Here is a 14,287-nt window from a genome sequence, read left to right as displayed (position 1 = left end):
AGATCAACTTACTTAGTCATTACTCAGCAGACCACAGAGATGGTATCATGGTGACCAACAGGTCCATTTTCCTCAGATTCAGAATTTAAATATGACTGTTTTCAAGCTTTGATTTGTATAGAACTTTATCCACACTATCACTTTATCCTTTCAAAAACACATGGTTTTTCAATACTAAAAAAAAGAGAGCAACTGAAAGGTTTGAATATGCCAAAGAAAAAATATTATGCAAAAACCATGAGCCACTGGGGTGCAAACATGCCAGTCCTGTTAGTCAAGGTTATTTCTAATGGGTTTATCAGGAGTGTTTGCTCTGCTGGCTGATGCTCATTCTAAAATTTAGTGGCTAAAAAATGTAGTAAGTATTGTTTCTCAGTCTGTTGGCTAAGATCAAGTATAAATCTGGTTGGTAACTGTAAAGACTGATCTTTTGTATCTGCTGAGCTGGTAAGAAATAACTATAGTAAATACCATAGTGGCTTCAGTTTCTTGGGTCGGCACTCTTTTGGTCTGTTGATACAGCTACTCTGAAAGCCTAGCAGCAACAGCAATAATCACAAGGTAGCTTAGGAAAAATCAAATCAGGGTGTGTGTGTGTCTGTAATCCCAGCAGTCTCAGGAAGCTGAGGCAGTACGGTTTCAAGTTACAGGCATGACTGGGCTTCATGACAAGATCTTACCTGATGTAGAAAAACTAAGCAGATCTGTTACACAAATTAGACATTTGAGATACGGGGCTACATTGAACCCAGCATAATGGGTGACAGGTCTCCAGGTGGATTTGACTTTATTCTGCTAGCTGGCTAGACTCTCCATATACTGTATAGACAGTCATTTCTCTCGCCAGATACTATATAGACAAAGTAGGCACTCCCAACATTCGCCTTCCTGCTTCCTTCTTCTGTGTTTCCTAGGATGACTTGCCTATTTTTTTTAATGATGTATTTATTTATTTTATGTATATGAATACACTATATGCTGTCACTCTCTTAGACACACCAGAAGAGGGCATCAGATCCCATTGCAGATGGTTGTGAGCCACCATGTGGTTGCTGGAAATTGAACTCAGGACCTCTGGAAAAGCAGTCAGTGCTCTTAACTGCTGAGCCATCTCTCCAGCCCCGACTTGCCTATTTTTGAATGACTATATTCTATATTATTAGTATTAATTCAGACTGTATCGTGTTTACACACAAACACACACACACACACACACACACGGAGTTTTGTTATATTCTGAACAGTGGCAACTCAATACTCAGAAATCAAATTACTTCTTATATCCAAATTCCTGGAAATAAAATACCCAAGTTCTTTTTTTGCAGGGGTGGGGTGGAGAGGTGGTTGAGACATGGTCTCATTCTGTAGCTCTGGCTGCTCTGGAACTCAGTATGCTCAGATTCAAAGCGTGTGTCACAACACCTGGCTTAATACTCAGGTTTCCTGACAGATGCTGGTGGCAGTGCATGCCTTTAACCGAGCACTTGGGAAGCAGAAGGAGGATCTCTGAGTTCTTAGGCCATCCTGGTCTATAGAGCTCTAGGACAGCCAGTGTTCTACACAGAAAAACCCTATCTTGAGCTCCCCGACCAAAAAAAACCAACAAAAACCCAAAACAAGGAAACAAACCAAACAAAAACAAAGATTTCTTTATCTTTCATATTATGTTGCTTAAATTTTATAATAAAAAGACAAAGGCAACACAACACTAACCAAAACTGACAATTTGCAACCAAAATCTTTGTTCTATTTAAAAAGCTGAGGTGGTAAGGCATGGAGGCCTGGCCTCTCACACACACATACCGACATGCAGAAACAAACACACACACACACACATGCATGCACACATGTGAACACACACACAAGCATGCACACATGTGCACACACCACCATGTACTCAACAAGCATGTGTCGAGTTCCTGAGAGCTGAGCAGCACAATCCTCACTGTGATATATAAAACACAACCTCATAAAGTAGTTCTGAAGATCATGGGGCAGGAGCTTCTCTAATCCATACATTACCAATATTCTATTGTTAGTAGTCACATGAAGTAGCACAATCCTCACTGTGATATATAAAACACAACCTCATAAAGTAGTTCTGAAAATCATGGGGCAGGAGCTTCTCTAATCCATTTTTACCAATATTCTATTGTTAGTAGTCACATAAAGCTGTTTTAGATTACAATTTTATACAAGTACACTGATGTCTCCATATTTTCTCCCTCCCTGAGCTTGGCATGGCAAGTATCCTATGCCCAGAAGACAATCAGTATTATCTGTACTTTAAATAGAAACATCTATCATTTTTTAAAATTAGATTTATTTAGTGAGTGTGCATGTGTGTGTATGTGCATGGACACTTGTGACAGTGTGCATGTGTGTGTATGTGTGTCTGTGTGCCTGGACACCTGTGACAGTGTGCATGTGTGTGCATGGACACTTGTGACAGTGTACATGTGTGTGTGTGTGTGTGTGCATGGACACTTGTGACAGTGTGTGTGTACATGGACACCTGTGACAGTGTGCACCTGTGTGTGCATGGACACTTGTGACAGTGTGCATGTGTGTGTTTGCATGGACACTTGTAACAGTGTGCATGTGTGTGAGTATGCATGGACACCTGTGACTGTGTGTGTGTGTGTGTGTGTGTGTGTGTGTGCATGAATTCCTGTGACAGTGTGCATGTGTGTGTGTGCACGGACACCTGTGACAGTGTGCATTTGGTGGTGAGAGGACAACTTTTGGGGCTCAGTTCTCTCTTTCCATCATATGCATTCCGGGGATCAAACGAAGGCTGTCAACCTTGGCAGCAAGCACACTCACCTGCCGAGCTGCAGAACAACAACTATTTCTTAGGGCTCGGAATCCTGTGTGTGTTACAGTTTATCTAAAGCTTCCCAGAATATTACGTTCCAACACCATGCTTATGACTCACCTGATATCCTGGCATGAAGATTCTGCTTCATAGAAAATCCCTCGGGCTCAGGAAGGGACTGCAGAATCGCCAAGGCTGACCTTCGAAGTGCACTGTCAAAAACTGTTAGTACTTCATTGGGGAACACAGTGAAATAGTCTCCAATTTCCATGTTGGTCTCAAAAAGGGTCATAGCGTTAACCACAACTGGGTAGTGAGCATCTTCGTCTCTTTCTTTCAAGATCAAAAGAATATCATTCTTGTGGTACTCTGAAACATAGGACTCAAACACTTGACCCACTAGTATGACCTGGTCACTATTCATCTCGAGCCGAGGTTACTAAAAAGAGAAAAAGGATGGTATTATACCTTTGCTATTAAAGCTTTACACACAATTTACCAAAAAAGATTCTAGTTTTGGGTCACAAGGTACTCACAACATAACATCTGAATCCAATTTTACATATAGATGAATTACCTATTGTAGTTATAAAAAACATGTGGTTTAAAAATCAGTGAAGTTGCTAGGCCAAGGTGATGCATTCCTGTAATCCCAGCACTCAGGAGGCAGAGGCAGAGGCAGGTGGAGCTCTGTGAGTTTGAGGCTAGCCTGTTTCTACAAAGATAGTTCTAGGACAACCAGGGCTATGCAGAGAAACCCTGTCTTGAAAAAAAAATCAAAATCAGTGATGTTGAGGCCACAGGGGAGGCTCAGTGTTGGCAGCACAAGCCTAAGGACCCAGGCCTGGATGCCTGGAACCTACTTAACCAGCTGGGCAGTAGCACACATCACATGCAATTCCAGTGTTACTACTGAGATAGGTGCTAGAGATGGGTGGTAGTGATGGGAATATTGCTCAGTAGCTGGAGCTGTCAACTATCCTAGGTAGTGCACTGCAGAAACAAGAGAGAGCTCCTGTCTCAGGGTGGCAGGCAAGAACCAATGCCCCAAAGTTTCTTCTGACCACAACATAGATGTTATAATATACGTGCACTCATAATATCTCTCTCTCTCTCTCTCTCTCTCTCTTTTTCTCTCTCTCCCTCTCCCCCTCCCCCTCTCCTGTCTGTCACACACGCGCACACACACACACACACACACACACACACACGCAGTGACACTGTAGTGTCAGCATGTTGATGGCACCATTGTAAACACACACATTAAAGGTAAGGTTCTTTCCAGGATTAGTGTGCATTCTGAGCATCCTGTGCACTCTAAGAGGCAGGACAGATGCCTGAAACGGTGAAAAAAAAAAATAATGAGAGCTGGGGGCAATGAGAGAGGCACCTGGGTTCAACGTGAGCAGCAGCCCACCAAAACCAGAGAAGCATGCTGTGTGAGGTCGTGGGAAGGAGCCTGTGCCCCTGGACCCTGTTCCCTGGGAATTCACGGCTTAATGTACACAAGGGAATTACAGATCTTGACTGTAAATGTGTTTTCTTAAAAACAAACAAATAGTGAAGTTAATTTTAATTCATGGAATTGGATGATACTGATCATCAAAGTATTAAATAGCACAAAGTATTTCTCATGTTTTCTGAAAATCTTTCTCCTCATTAGCCCTTTATTAACATAGCAAGTTCTGGGCCTCACCTCCCTCATGCCTTTAGTGGTTTTCTGAGGGCATCTCACTCTGCTGGGCAGGTTGACTTGTAACTTATTATGTAGCCCAGACTGGATTTGAACTTGCAGCAATTCTCCTGCCTCAGTTTTCCAAGTGCTGGGACTACAGTCATGTATCATCATCACACACACAGACACACACAAACACACAGCTTCATAAACAAAGCATACTATTAATTAGATTGATAGTTCTACCATGACTATTGACTTGCTTTAGGATTGTACACAGCAGTAAATTTGTTTCCTGCTTTCTCTTATTAGCATAGGGACAGTTGTTAAAGGTGCAGAAAAGTTAGAGAAACTGACAAAAGAAGGGAGCATTACGTTTTGACAATAAGACTTCAAAGAAATATTATATGTACTTCACTTATTTGACTCTCTGAGCAAGCCTTTCTTTCTCAAATGTGTATTTTCAAACAAGGAAATGTTCACATGCACAGTCAAATCACAAATCCTAAGCCTGAATCTACATCCATTTCCTATTGTCTACCACGCATACGCCAGTATCCTCACAAATGAAAGAAAAAGCATAGTAAAAGATACCAGATCCCTCTGAGACCCAAGTGACGGATCTAAACCAAACCACTCTAGAGAGGCTAAAAAGGTAATGTAAGAGTGAGAGGAAGGTTCTGGACAGACGGCTCAGAGGCTAAAAACACTTGTTGCTCTTCTAGAGGACCGGGATTTAGATCCCATCACCAATATAGGAAAGGCACACAGTTGTCTATAACTCTAGTTCCAGGGATCTGAATCTGATGCCCTTTTCTGGCCACTGATGGCAACACACATGTGTTTCATGTACTATTCAGGCACACACACACACACACACACACACACACACACGAGAGAGAGAGAGAGAGAGAGAGAGAGAGAGAGAGAGAGAGAACACAATAAAGAGAGAGATTCAATTTAAATGAGCTGACAGGTACCAGAGAAGAAGCCATGGGCGTTCCATACTAGCCGGAAGCACCTGAGCAAAGACGTGCTTTTTATTGTAGTTATTTATATAACATATATCATCCTCTACAAATCCTGTGACCGAAGAAGGCTATATATAGTTCCGTTCAAAGTTCCGTTTGGCATCCCTCAGGTGGATCACACTGGCTCCTGATTAGCAACATTCTGCCTTCTCTGAACACCTGCTTAGCTAGGAGGTACCAGAGGTATAAAGTCACATCACAGTTAAACCAAACATACTGACAATTACAGGAGACTAGTATGAGATGAAGAGAAGTCGTCTTTCACAGGATCAGTGAAAGTAGGCCAACATTAAAATACTAAGCAACTTGACTTTGGTTGGGTCATAGCATAATCAATCAGCCAAGAGTAAAAAAAGAGAGCATTTGGAGAAGGGGTCATAGTGTTCCATGATGTGGATCTTTGTTGGGGGAAAAAAAAATCACTGCCCTACCCTCAACAGTGACTAAAGGAAAATCTTTAAGATTTTACGAATACAAAACGAATATAGAGCAGGAAACGTAGCAATGTGAAACAACAATAACAACATACCCAACTCCAGCAAAGCAGAAAGAGGGTGGGCGAAGAATTTTAAGTTCGTATTAGGGGCAGGTTAAATTTTTGCCTAGTTAAAGCGGCAAATGACAGTGTTAAATGGGCCGATATTTTTTAAATACAGCTTTTTTTTTTCTTCCAACATCCGTGCAATTAGACAAGTTTGCAAACCCATAAACGCAGGCATCCCAATACAGTATTGTCTGGGGGATCGGGTGGGGGTGTACAACTATCAAATTGCCTCTCCTTTTCCCTTGTTGAGTATTTGGCACCCAAACAAATAAAATGGCTTTGCTTTATTTCGTAAGGTCCACGGCAAGGTGGCGCCAAAAAGAGCAGTTTGGGGATAGAGCGGTGCCCCGTACCCAGGCTCCCGCAGCCTCCGCCCCTCGGGAGCTGTGGCCACGCCCCGTCGGGCCGCGCGTCTCAGCCCCGCGTTGCGCGCCATTCGCGGGTGCGCGCTCATTGCGCGCCTCCAGGCCGCCTGGCAAGCGGGAGCCTGGCGTAGGGGTGCTTTCCAAATTCGCTTCGACTCCACAGGTGGTTGGCTGTGGCCTCCCAGCCCCGCGGGGAGTTGAGAAACTAAAGGATGCGGACGAGACATGACGCCAACCACGGGAGGGAAGCGATCCCCGTGGCCCGAGGCTGCGGCGGTCACTTACGGGCTCAACACGCACTGTCTTGGTCGCCGGGGCCGCGCTGCTCCCGTGGTCACCCCGGCCCGGCTCGCGCGGCCTTGGAGGGGGCGGGGCGTGCGCGCGGCCGCTCGAGGGGCCGCCTTGCGCGGGGCCGCGCAGGCCTCTTCGGGCTGCTTTCGCTCGGCCTCTGAAGAACTTGTGCTTCCCGCGGACCCCGAGCCGCGCGCACAGCCTCAACTTTCCGGCCGCTGCTGCTCTTCCGGGTGCGGACGCAGGCGGGCACGCGCCACTACCGGCGCTGGAGTCCGCGAGCGGGAGGCGGGAGCAGGGAGAGGGGCGGGACTCGGGGAGCTGGGGGTGGGGATTGGGCGGGACTAGACGTCTGAGGGGCGGGACTCGGGAGATAGGGCGGGGTTTGAGCGGGACAAGGGCTTCGAGGGCGGCCTTTGGGCGAAGTGGATAATTCAAGCAGGCAAGAATTCCAGGGTTGGATAATGGGCGAACTGGAGACTAGGGCGGAGAGACAGGGAACCCTGGTGACATATTAGGGCGGGGTGTGGGCGATCTGGTACTTGACTTTGGTTAGCATCTTAAGCTATTTTAGTACACATGAGGTTTGTTGTAGGTTTTATTTTGTTTGGTTTTATTTTTATTTTTTGTTTTGGGTTGGGGATGTATTTAAGGAATCTGCCTACTTCCAGGTGACAATTTTTTTTGAATGCTTTCTGGTAAAGGTGAGATTTTTTTAATTATTATTATTAAGTAGAGTTCTCTAATCCGTTTTGAGCTAAATTTTATAAGTGGTGTTATGGTTTTGTAACGTCATTTCTACTTTAAATTCTCAAACTGCACATGTATCTATCAGCAATTTATTAAATCAAATCAGGAAGCTGAGGGCAAAAATGGGTCTAAGAAATTCATTATCTTGACCCCTCACTCAGTTTTAGCAAGAGAGTCATGCCTGTGCTGTCACTGTTCTGCCACTGTTCGTGTTCCCTGATCTCAAAAAGTCTCTAGCTAAACTAATAAGTGTGTTTTTCTGAACTTCAAATTGTTCTTTAAGACGTTCTGCATCAGAGCCACTAGCAAAAACATCTTAACCTAGCTTCACTACCAATTTTACTTTTCCAAATGCTTTCTAAGGGTGGTGATCACTGCTGACAATCTACATTTCTAAGCTCTTTCCTAGAGTGGTGATTAATCTGCTCCAGCAGCAGTGCCTGAAAAAGATCAAGCACTATTACTGTGTGTGCCAGTAATATTGCCCAGTGAGGGGCTAGAAGGCTCCTTAGAATTTCCATACAGTTCTTAGATTCAGAGGGATGTGAGGGCAACAACAGAGCAATACTCTGGCCTGCCCTCCATTCGTTCTAAAGCTGCTTGTTGTTCCTCCTGCATGCCCCTCAACATAGAGCCAAGAAAACAAAACCAAGAAAGGCTCCAGTGCACTTGAAGAACCCCTATCAAAAGTACCTGGGTCAGGCTTGACAGTACTAGACTTCAATCCTAGGAGAGACAGAGGCAGGCACAGGTGGATTTTTGGGAGTTGAGGGCCAGCCAGGTCTACACAGTTCTTTCTAGGCCAGCAAGAGTTCATAGAACTCTTAACAAATAACCAAAGTACATGGAAGAAAACCACACTTTACATTGAACCTACTAAAGTCTGATTAACTGAACAGAATTTGATTGTGAGACTGGAGAAGTGAGTCAGTGGCTAAGAACTCTGACTGCTCTTCCAGAGGTCCTGAGTTCAATTCCCAGCAACCACATGGTGGCTCACAACCATCTGTAATGGGATCGGATGCCCTCTTCTGGTGTGTCTGAAGACAGCGACAATGTAAGATGTATTTAAATCTCAAATCTTAAATAAATCTTAAAAAAAAAATTGATGGTGAAGATTGGAGTATGTCAGGTCCAACTCGAGTTTGCCTTAAGCTATCTTTAAACTCCTTAAAAGGTATTTCTGGCCAACCTTTCTGTCTGGCTGAATAGTCTTGTGACTAGCTGGTGAAACTTTTTTGAATGAATTTGTCTCTCCATGTAGGTGTGTGCATGTGAGTGTAGGATCCTAGAGAGGCCAAAAGAGGGTGTTGGGCTGGAGCTGGGGAAACAAACAGTTGGAAGTTCCCTGATGTAGGTACTGGGAATCAAACTTGGGTCCTCCAGAAGAGCAGTGCGTGCTCTTAACAGCTGAGCCATGTCTTCAGTCCCTTTTGGAATGTATGAACAGTTCAGACCACTAGCTTCCCCCAACTTTAGGAATGTCATCCGATAGCATCCGAGGCTTTTAGCAGAGAGGCCCAAGCTTTGTTGTAACCTCCTCTTCTAGTTTCGTTTCTGTCATTGTGAAAAATACCCGGACCAAAAGCTACTTTGCTGGAGAAGGGTTTAGCTGACTTACAAGTCCGAGTCCTTCACTGAGGTAAGTCACAGCAGTAACTTGACAGTACACCTGCTATTCCACCCAGAATTAACTCTGACCTAAGAATTAACTTTACAGCCAAAGAAGTGTGGCAGGAGCCATGGAGATGCTGCTTACTGGGTGGCTCACGAGCCAGTTAATATTCAGCTAGCTTTCAGGACTACCTGCCTAAGGAGGGTACTTTATAGGGCTGGTCTGTAGGAGGAGCTAAGGTGGGAGGAGTTAGGAGAGGAAGAGGAAAAGGAAGAGGAGAAGCTGGAGAGAGCAGAGATGTAGGAGGATGGAGAACCACACAAGTATGGAGAGCAGTTGTGGGGAACAACTTATAATTAGGTTAGCTAATTGGGATACAACTCTCTTTGTATGGGCATCTTGTTATTAATCATTACCAAACATATAAAGACTTTGATTAATCTATAAGAATTAGAGTCTCATTCTCTTACTGGGCCCACATGGATAGTGGAATGGTCTGGGCACTGCCCAGCCTTGCAGAGACAGCGTAGAAGATTGGCAGAGCCATCTCCCACACTGGTGTCTCATGGGTGGCAGGGCTGGTGTTTTTGGCGGGCCGGTTCTAGCTGCTGTGAGCACGTGGCCTCTGGCCACAGAACATGGTGGCTGAGCTAGACATAGCCACCACAGCTTAGCTAGTCGGCTTGAGCCAGAGACTGATTAATTACCACACTGGTCCCTCTTTTTTACACCAGGTTAGGATACAATCCCTCACAGACATTCCTACAGGTCAGTCTGACACAGGCTCAATTGAGACTCTCTTCTCAGTTGGGCGTGGTGGCCAAGGTGTTTAATTCCAGCAGGTTGGTCTCTCTGAGTTCAAAGCCAGCCTGATCTACAAAGTGAGTTCCAGGACAGCCAGGGATATATTTCAAAAACAAAACAAATAAACAACAAACAAACAAAAACAAAAAACCTTTTTTTCTGAGGTAATTCTAGGTTAAGGCAAGTTGACATTTGAAATTAAGCATCACACCTGTGTAATACATGGGTTCATGTTCCTATAAAAACTTCACGAAACTGTTGGCACATTGGACCATGGAAGGGCCAATGGCCACTCATTTTGTTCCATTGTTGGGGCTGACTCTGAGCTGAAAGCAGCTATCATCTTTGCAGCCATCTCAGGCCACATATTTGTAGATTGATACTTTTCCACCCTGACAAGAGACTTATTTTTCTAGCATGATATTTTTTGCAGGCATCCTACAACAGCTAAGCACACTCTAATAACATCTTGTTTTTCTCAGACATGTCCTGGAGTTGCTGTTTAGTGCCCCTAGCTGCAAGGCACTCATGGTTAAGTGTCTCCAGTTGCAATCCCCTGTTTGTACTTATATACCCATAGTTGCCTTTCAATAAATGAGACTTGATCAGACACCCTGTCTTGTCTCCATTCTTTGTGTCTCTTGCCCCTCCATCCCCATTCTCTCCCTTGAAGATCCCATTGTCTGACCCGCGGGCCAGGTCATCTGGTGCCCAATGAGAGGCAGCAAGAACGAGAGACCCCATGAGGGACGTTACTGGAAAAAGGGTCGACTGAAAATTCAAAAGTGGAACAAAGGTGGTAGCCTTGGGAACCTGCTGCATTGAGACTGGTAAATCATAGTAATGAAAATGGGGCAAGAAATAAGTGAGCCTGAACTATATGTGGAGCACATGAGAAAGGCTTTAAAGATTCGAGGAGTAAAGGGGAAAATTCAGCATTTGTTGTCATTTTTTGATTTTATTAAAGAGTTATGTCCCTGGTTTCCTCAAGAAGGAACTATTGATGAAAAAAGATGGCATAGTGTTGGAGATTCACTTAAAGATTTTTTACAGGACATTTGGGCCAGAAAAGGTCCCAGTTACTGCCTTGTCATATTGGAACTTGATAAATGAAATGATCTCAACAAAGTGTCCATCGATAGTGGTGGTCGGTCGTTGAAGAGGGTGAAAAAAATTTTAAAGACAGTGAAAGGAAAGGAAAAGACAAAAGAAAAGGTTGATTCCTCTAAGGAAGAAATAGATTAAATTTCTCTAGATAGTGATGATAAGGGAGCCACCTCTCAAAGGTCATCCAATAGGTCTCAAAATTTGGATCAGACTTTAGAGCCAGAGAATCCAAGGGGGAAGGAAACAAAAACCAAATCCAAATAGCGGCACTCGGCCCAAAGAGAGAAATGACTCAACTGTTCAAAAGAAAAAGATAAAATGCATATATCCAAAATTAAAATCCAAAATATGACCAAAGGATAATGACGATTTGTTGGATTCAGACTGGGATGACCTAGAGCAAGAGGTGGCCAAATATTACGACCCTGAGTGCCCCTCCTCTCAAGGGTCCCCTCCGTATGCGCCTCCACCTTGAAATGCTCCCGTTATGGGGATGGTGGTTATAGATCCCAGAAAGGAGTTCCAGGACAATTTTTTCCCCTTAAACAACAAATAGAGTTAGAGGAAGAGCATCAGGACTTAATTAATCAGCTACAAAAATTAAAGACAGGGAACATGTGTCTCGAGGGCAAGGCCACCTGAGAAAATCCCCTGTGTCCTTGAGTCCAAAGATGGCCCCTGCCCTCTGGCTTTAGTTCAGTCACAGATCGCCCAGAGGAGGGAGAGGCTGAGGCTTTCCCTGTATCAGAGTACGGACGCTCAAGGGGTTGGTTGGAGACATCACACAGGGTTTAATTTTCAAATCATTAAAGAATTAAAAAATACAGTGTCACAATACAGTGCCACGTTGGTTGGAGACATCACACAGGGTTTAATTTTCAAATCATTAAAGAATTAAAAAATACAGTGTCACAATACAGTGCCACTCTTCCTTTTACTCTTGCAATCTTAGAATCTGCCGCAGAGGAGTGGCTGACTGCTGGGGATTGGAATACTCTAGTGAGAGTAGTTCTTAGTGGTGGTGACCATCTTATTTGGAAATCAGTATCATGAGGATTGTAAAGAAACAGCTAGGAGAAACGCTCAGACAGGCAGTGGTTGGTCCTTTGATGCCTTAGTGGGAGAAGGGCAATTTGTTTCAAATGATGACCAGATGCAATATCACCCAGGCTTATTCACTCAAATGTAAAACACAGCCACGAAGGCTTGGCTTAAACTCCTGGTAAAGGGAGACCCTTGTGCATCTTTGACAGCAGTCAGACAAGGGCCTGATGAACAATTTTCTGATTTTGTTCATCGATTGATAACAACAGCTAGGAGGATTTTTGGTAATGCAGAGCTCTGAAGTTTGGCCTATCGCATGTGCCTCATTTGCTGGCCAGCTGGGTAATCATTATCTGCCAGACACATTAGTTCAGCTTTCTAATCGCCATGCACTCGTTTTTTCCATCTCACACCGTGCATGCACCTATAAAACAAGCATTGCTAGTTTTTACTAATGGTTCCTCATCAGGAACAGTCATTTATGCCTTTAAAGATCAAGTAATCTCCTTTGCTACATCATCTGTGTCAGCTTAGTTGGTTGAATTACATGCTGTTATTGCTGTGTTCCAAGCATTTTCAAATCAAGCCATTAATATTTATACAGATAGCTCATATTTAGCTCAGTCTATCCCTCTGCTAGAAACTGCTGCGCAGATAAAGCATTCATCAGAAGCAGCTGATTTGTTTTTACTGTGACAACAATTAATTTTGAGAAGAAAGTGTAAATTCTTTATAGGACACCTGAGAGCCCACACTGGGCTATCAGGTCCCCTCTCTGAGGGAAACACCAAGGCAGATCTAGTAGCCGCAGTGACTTTATCAGGTCCACCGTCTAACTTGGATCAGGCCATAAAGGCTCATGAGTTACATCACCTTAATTCCTAAACTTTAAAGATCATGTTTAAAATTACCAGAGAACAAGCTAGGCAAATTGTCAAACAATGTCAATCATGTGTTACATGTCTACCAGTTCCTCATTTGGGCATAAATCCAAAGGGACAGATATCAAACAGTTTCTGGCAAATGGATGTTACCCATTGTAATGAATTTGGGAATCATAAATATATACATGTATGTGTAGATACATACAGTGGTTTCATTTATGTAACATTACAGACTGGAGAAACAAGCAAACATGATCATTCATATGCTTGCTACAATCGCTGTATTAGGTGTGCCTAAACAGATAAAGACTGACAATGGCCCAGGTGTATATAAGCTTCAGTTTCCACCAATTTTTTGAAAAAATGGGAATACTACTACTAAATAATACTAAAACAGGTATTTCATATAATCCACAGGGCCAAGATATGGTAGAAAGGGCACATCAAACCATTAAATGTCAATTTGAAAAAATTAAAAATGGGGAATGGTACTCTACCAAGGGATCCCCCCAAAATATTCTTCATCACACACTCTTTATTTTAAATTTTCTAACTTTGGATTCTGAAGGAACATCTTCTACAGATAGATTTTGGCATCCTGATACCAAAAAGAATTTTGCGACCGTCTTCTGGAAATACCCACTAACTGGAACCTAGAATGGACCAGACCCAATGCTTATCTGGGGAAGAGGTCTGGTCTGCATACATTCCCAAATAGCAGATGCTGCACACTGGCTGCCAGAGAGACTGATTAAACAAATAGACAATAATAACAAATTCAGGGAGGAGAAGGACCCTGAGAGCCCTATTTTTCCTTTGCAGGAAACATGAAGAACCTTCATAATTGCCTTCAAACTGGAACAAATCAACCAGCATATGCCATATAACCAGACTTGGAAAGTCCTCAGTGCTGAAGGAGACATTATTACCAGCGTCTCCAAGGTGGCTCCATCAGACTACTGGTTCTCTGATTTATGATTTAGTGGGGTACATTGTTTAGACCCAGGAGAGAACCCATTACCACAGTTACTGTAGCTGTCCTTTTGGGTTTGGGATTGACTGGGGCAGGGACAGGGATTTCCTCACTTGTTTTGCAAGATCAAAGCTATGATCAGCTCCATACTTCTACAGATTTAGATCTAGAAAGAATGGAATCCACTATATCACATTTGCAAAATTCATTATCCACCTTAGCTGAAGTAGTGCTACAGAATAGAAGAGGCTTAGACCTTTTACTCCTCCAACAGGGGGTGGGGATGTTGTTGTGTGCCACCCTTAAAGAAGAGTAATGCTTTTATACTGACCATTCAGACATTGTTAAAGATTCTATGAAAAAGGTCAGAGAAGGCCTAGAAAAAA

At 43.6% G+C, this 14,287-nt stretch overlaps 1 protein-coding gene across 2 annotated transcripts in view; it reads right to left on the bottom strand.

The window, feature by feature from the left end:
- Window positions 1-6,792, bottom strand: part of Mcm9 (minichromosome maintenance 9 homologous recombination repair factor) — an 82,377-nt gene extending 75,585 nt beyond the window's left edge. For both annotated transcript variants that reach the window (XM_028772586.1, XM_028772587.1), the window contains exons 1-2: window positions 6,719-6,792; window positions 2,939-3,257 (exon numbers count right to left, since the gene is read on the bottom strand). In XM_028772586.1, the coding sequence (XP_028628419.1) occupies window positions 2,939-3,242 (304 nt within the window). In that variant the 5' untranslated portion in view covers window positions 3,243-3,257; window positions 6,719-6,792. The remainder of the gene's footprint in view (window positions 1-2,938; window positions 3,258-6,718) is intronic.
- Window positions 6,793-14,287: the final 7,495 nt, after the last annotated feature.

The sequence above is a fragment of the Grammomys surdaster genome, unplaced genomic scaffold, assembly GCF_004785775.1.
Source record: "Grammomys surdaster isolate TR1022 unplaced genomic scaffold, NIH_TR_1.0 215, whole genome shotgun sequence".
In the NCBI taxonomy this organism is placed as follows: domain Eukaryota; kingdom Metazoa; phylum Chordata; class Mammalia; order Rodentia; family Muridae; genus Grammomys; species Grammomys surdaster.
Note: the sequence above shows the minus strand (reverse complement) of the source record. Positions and strands in the feature narration are given on the sequence as shown.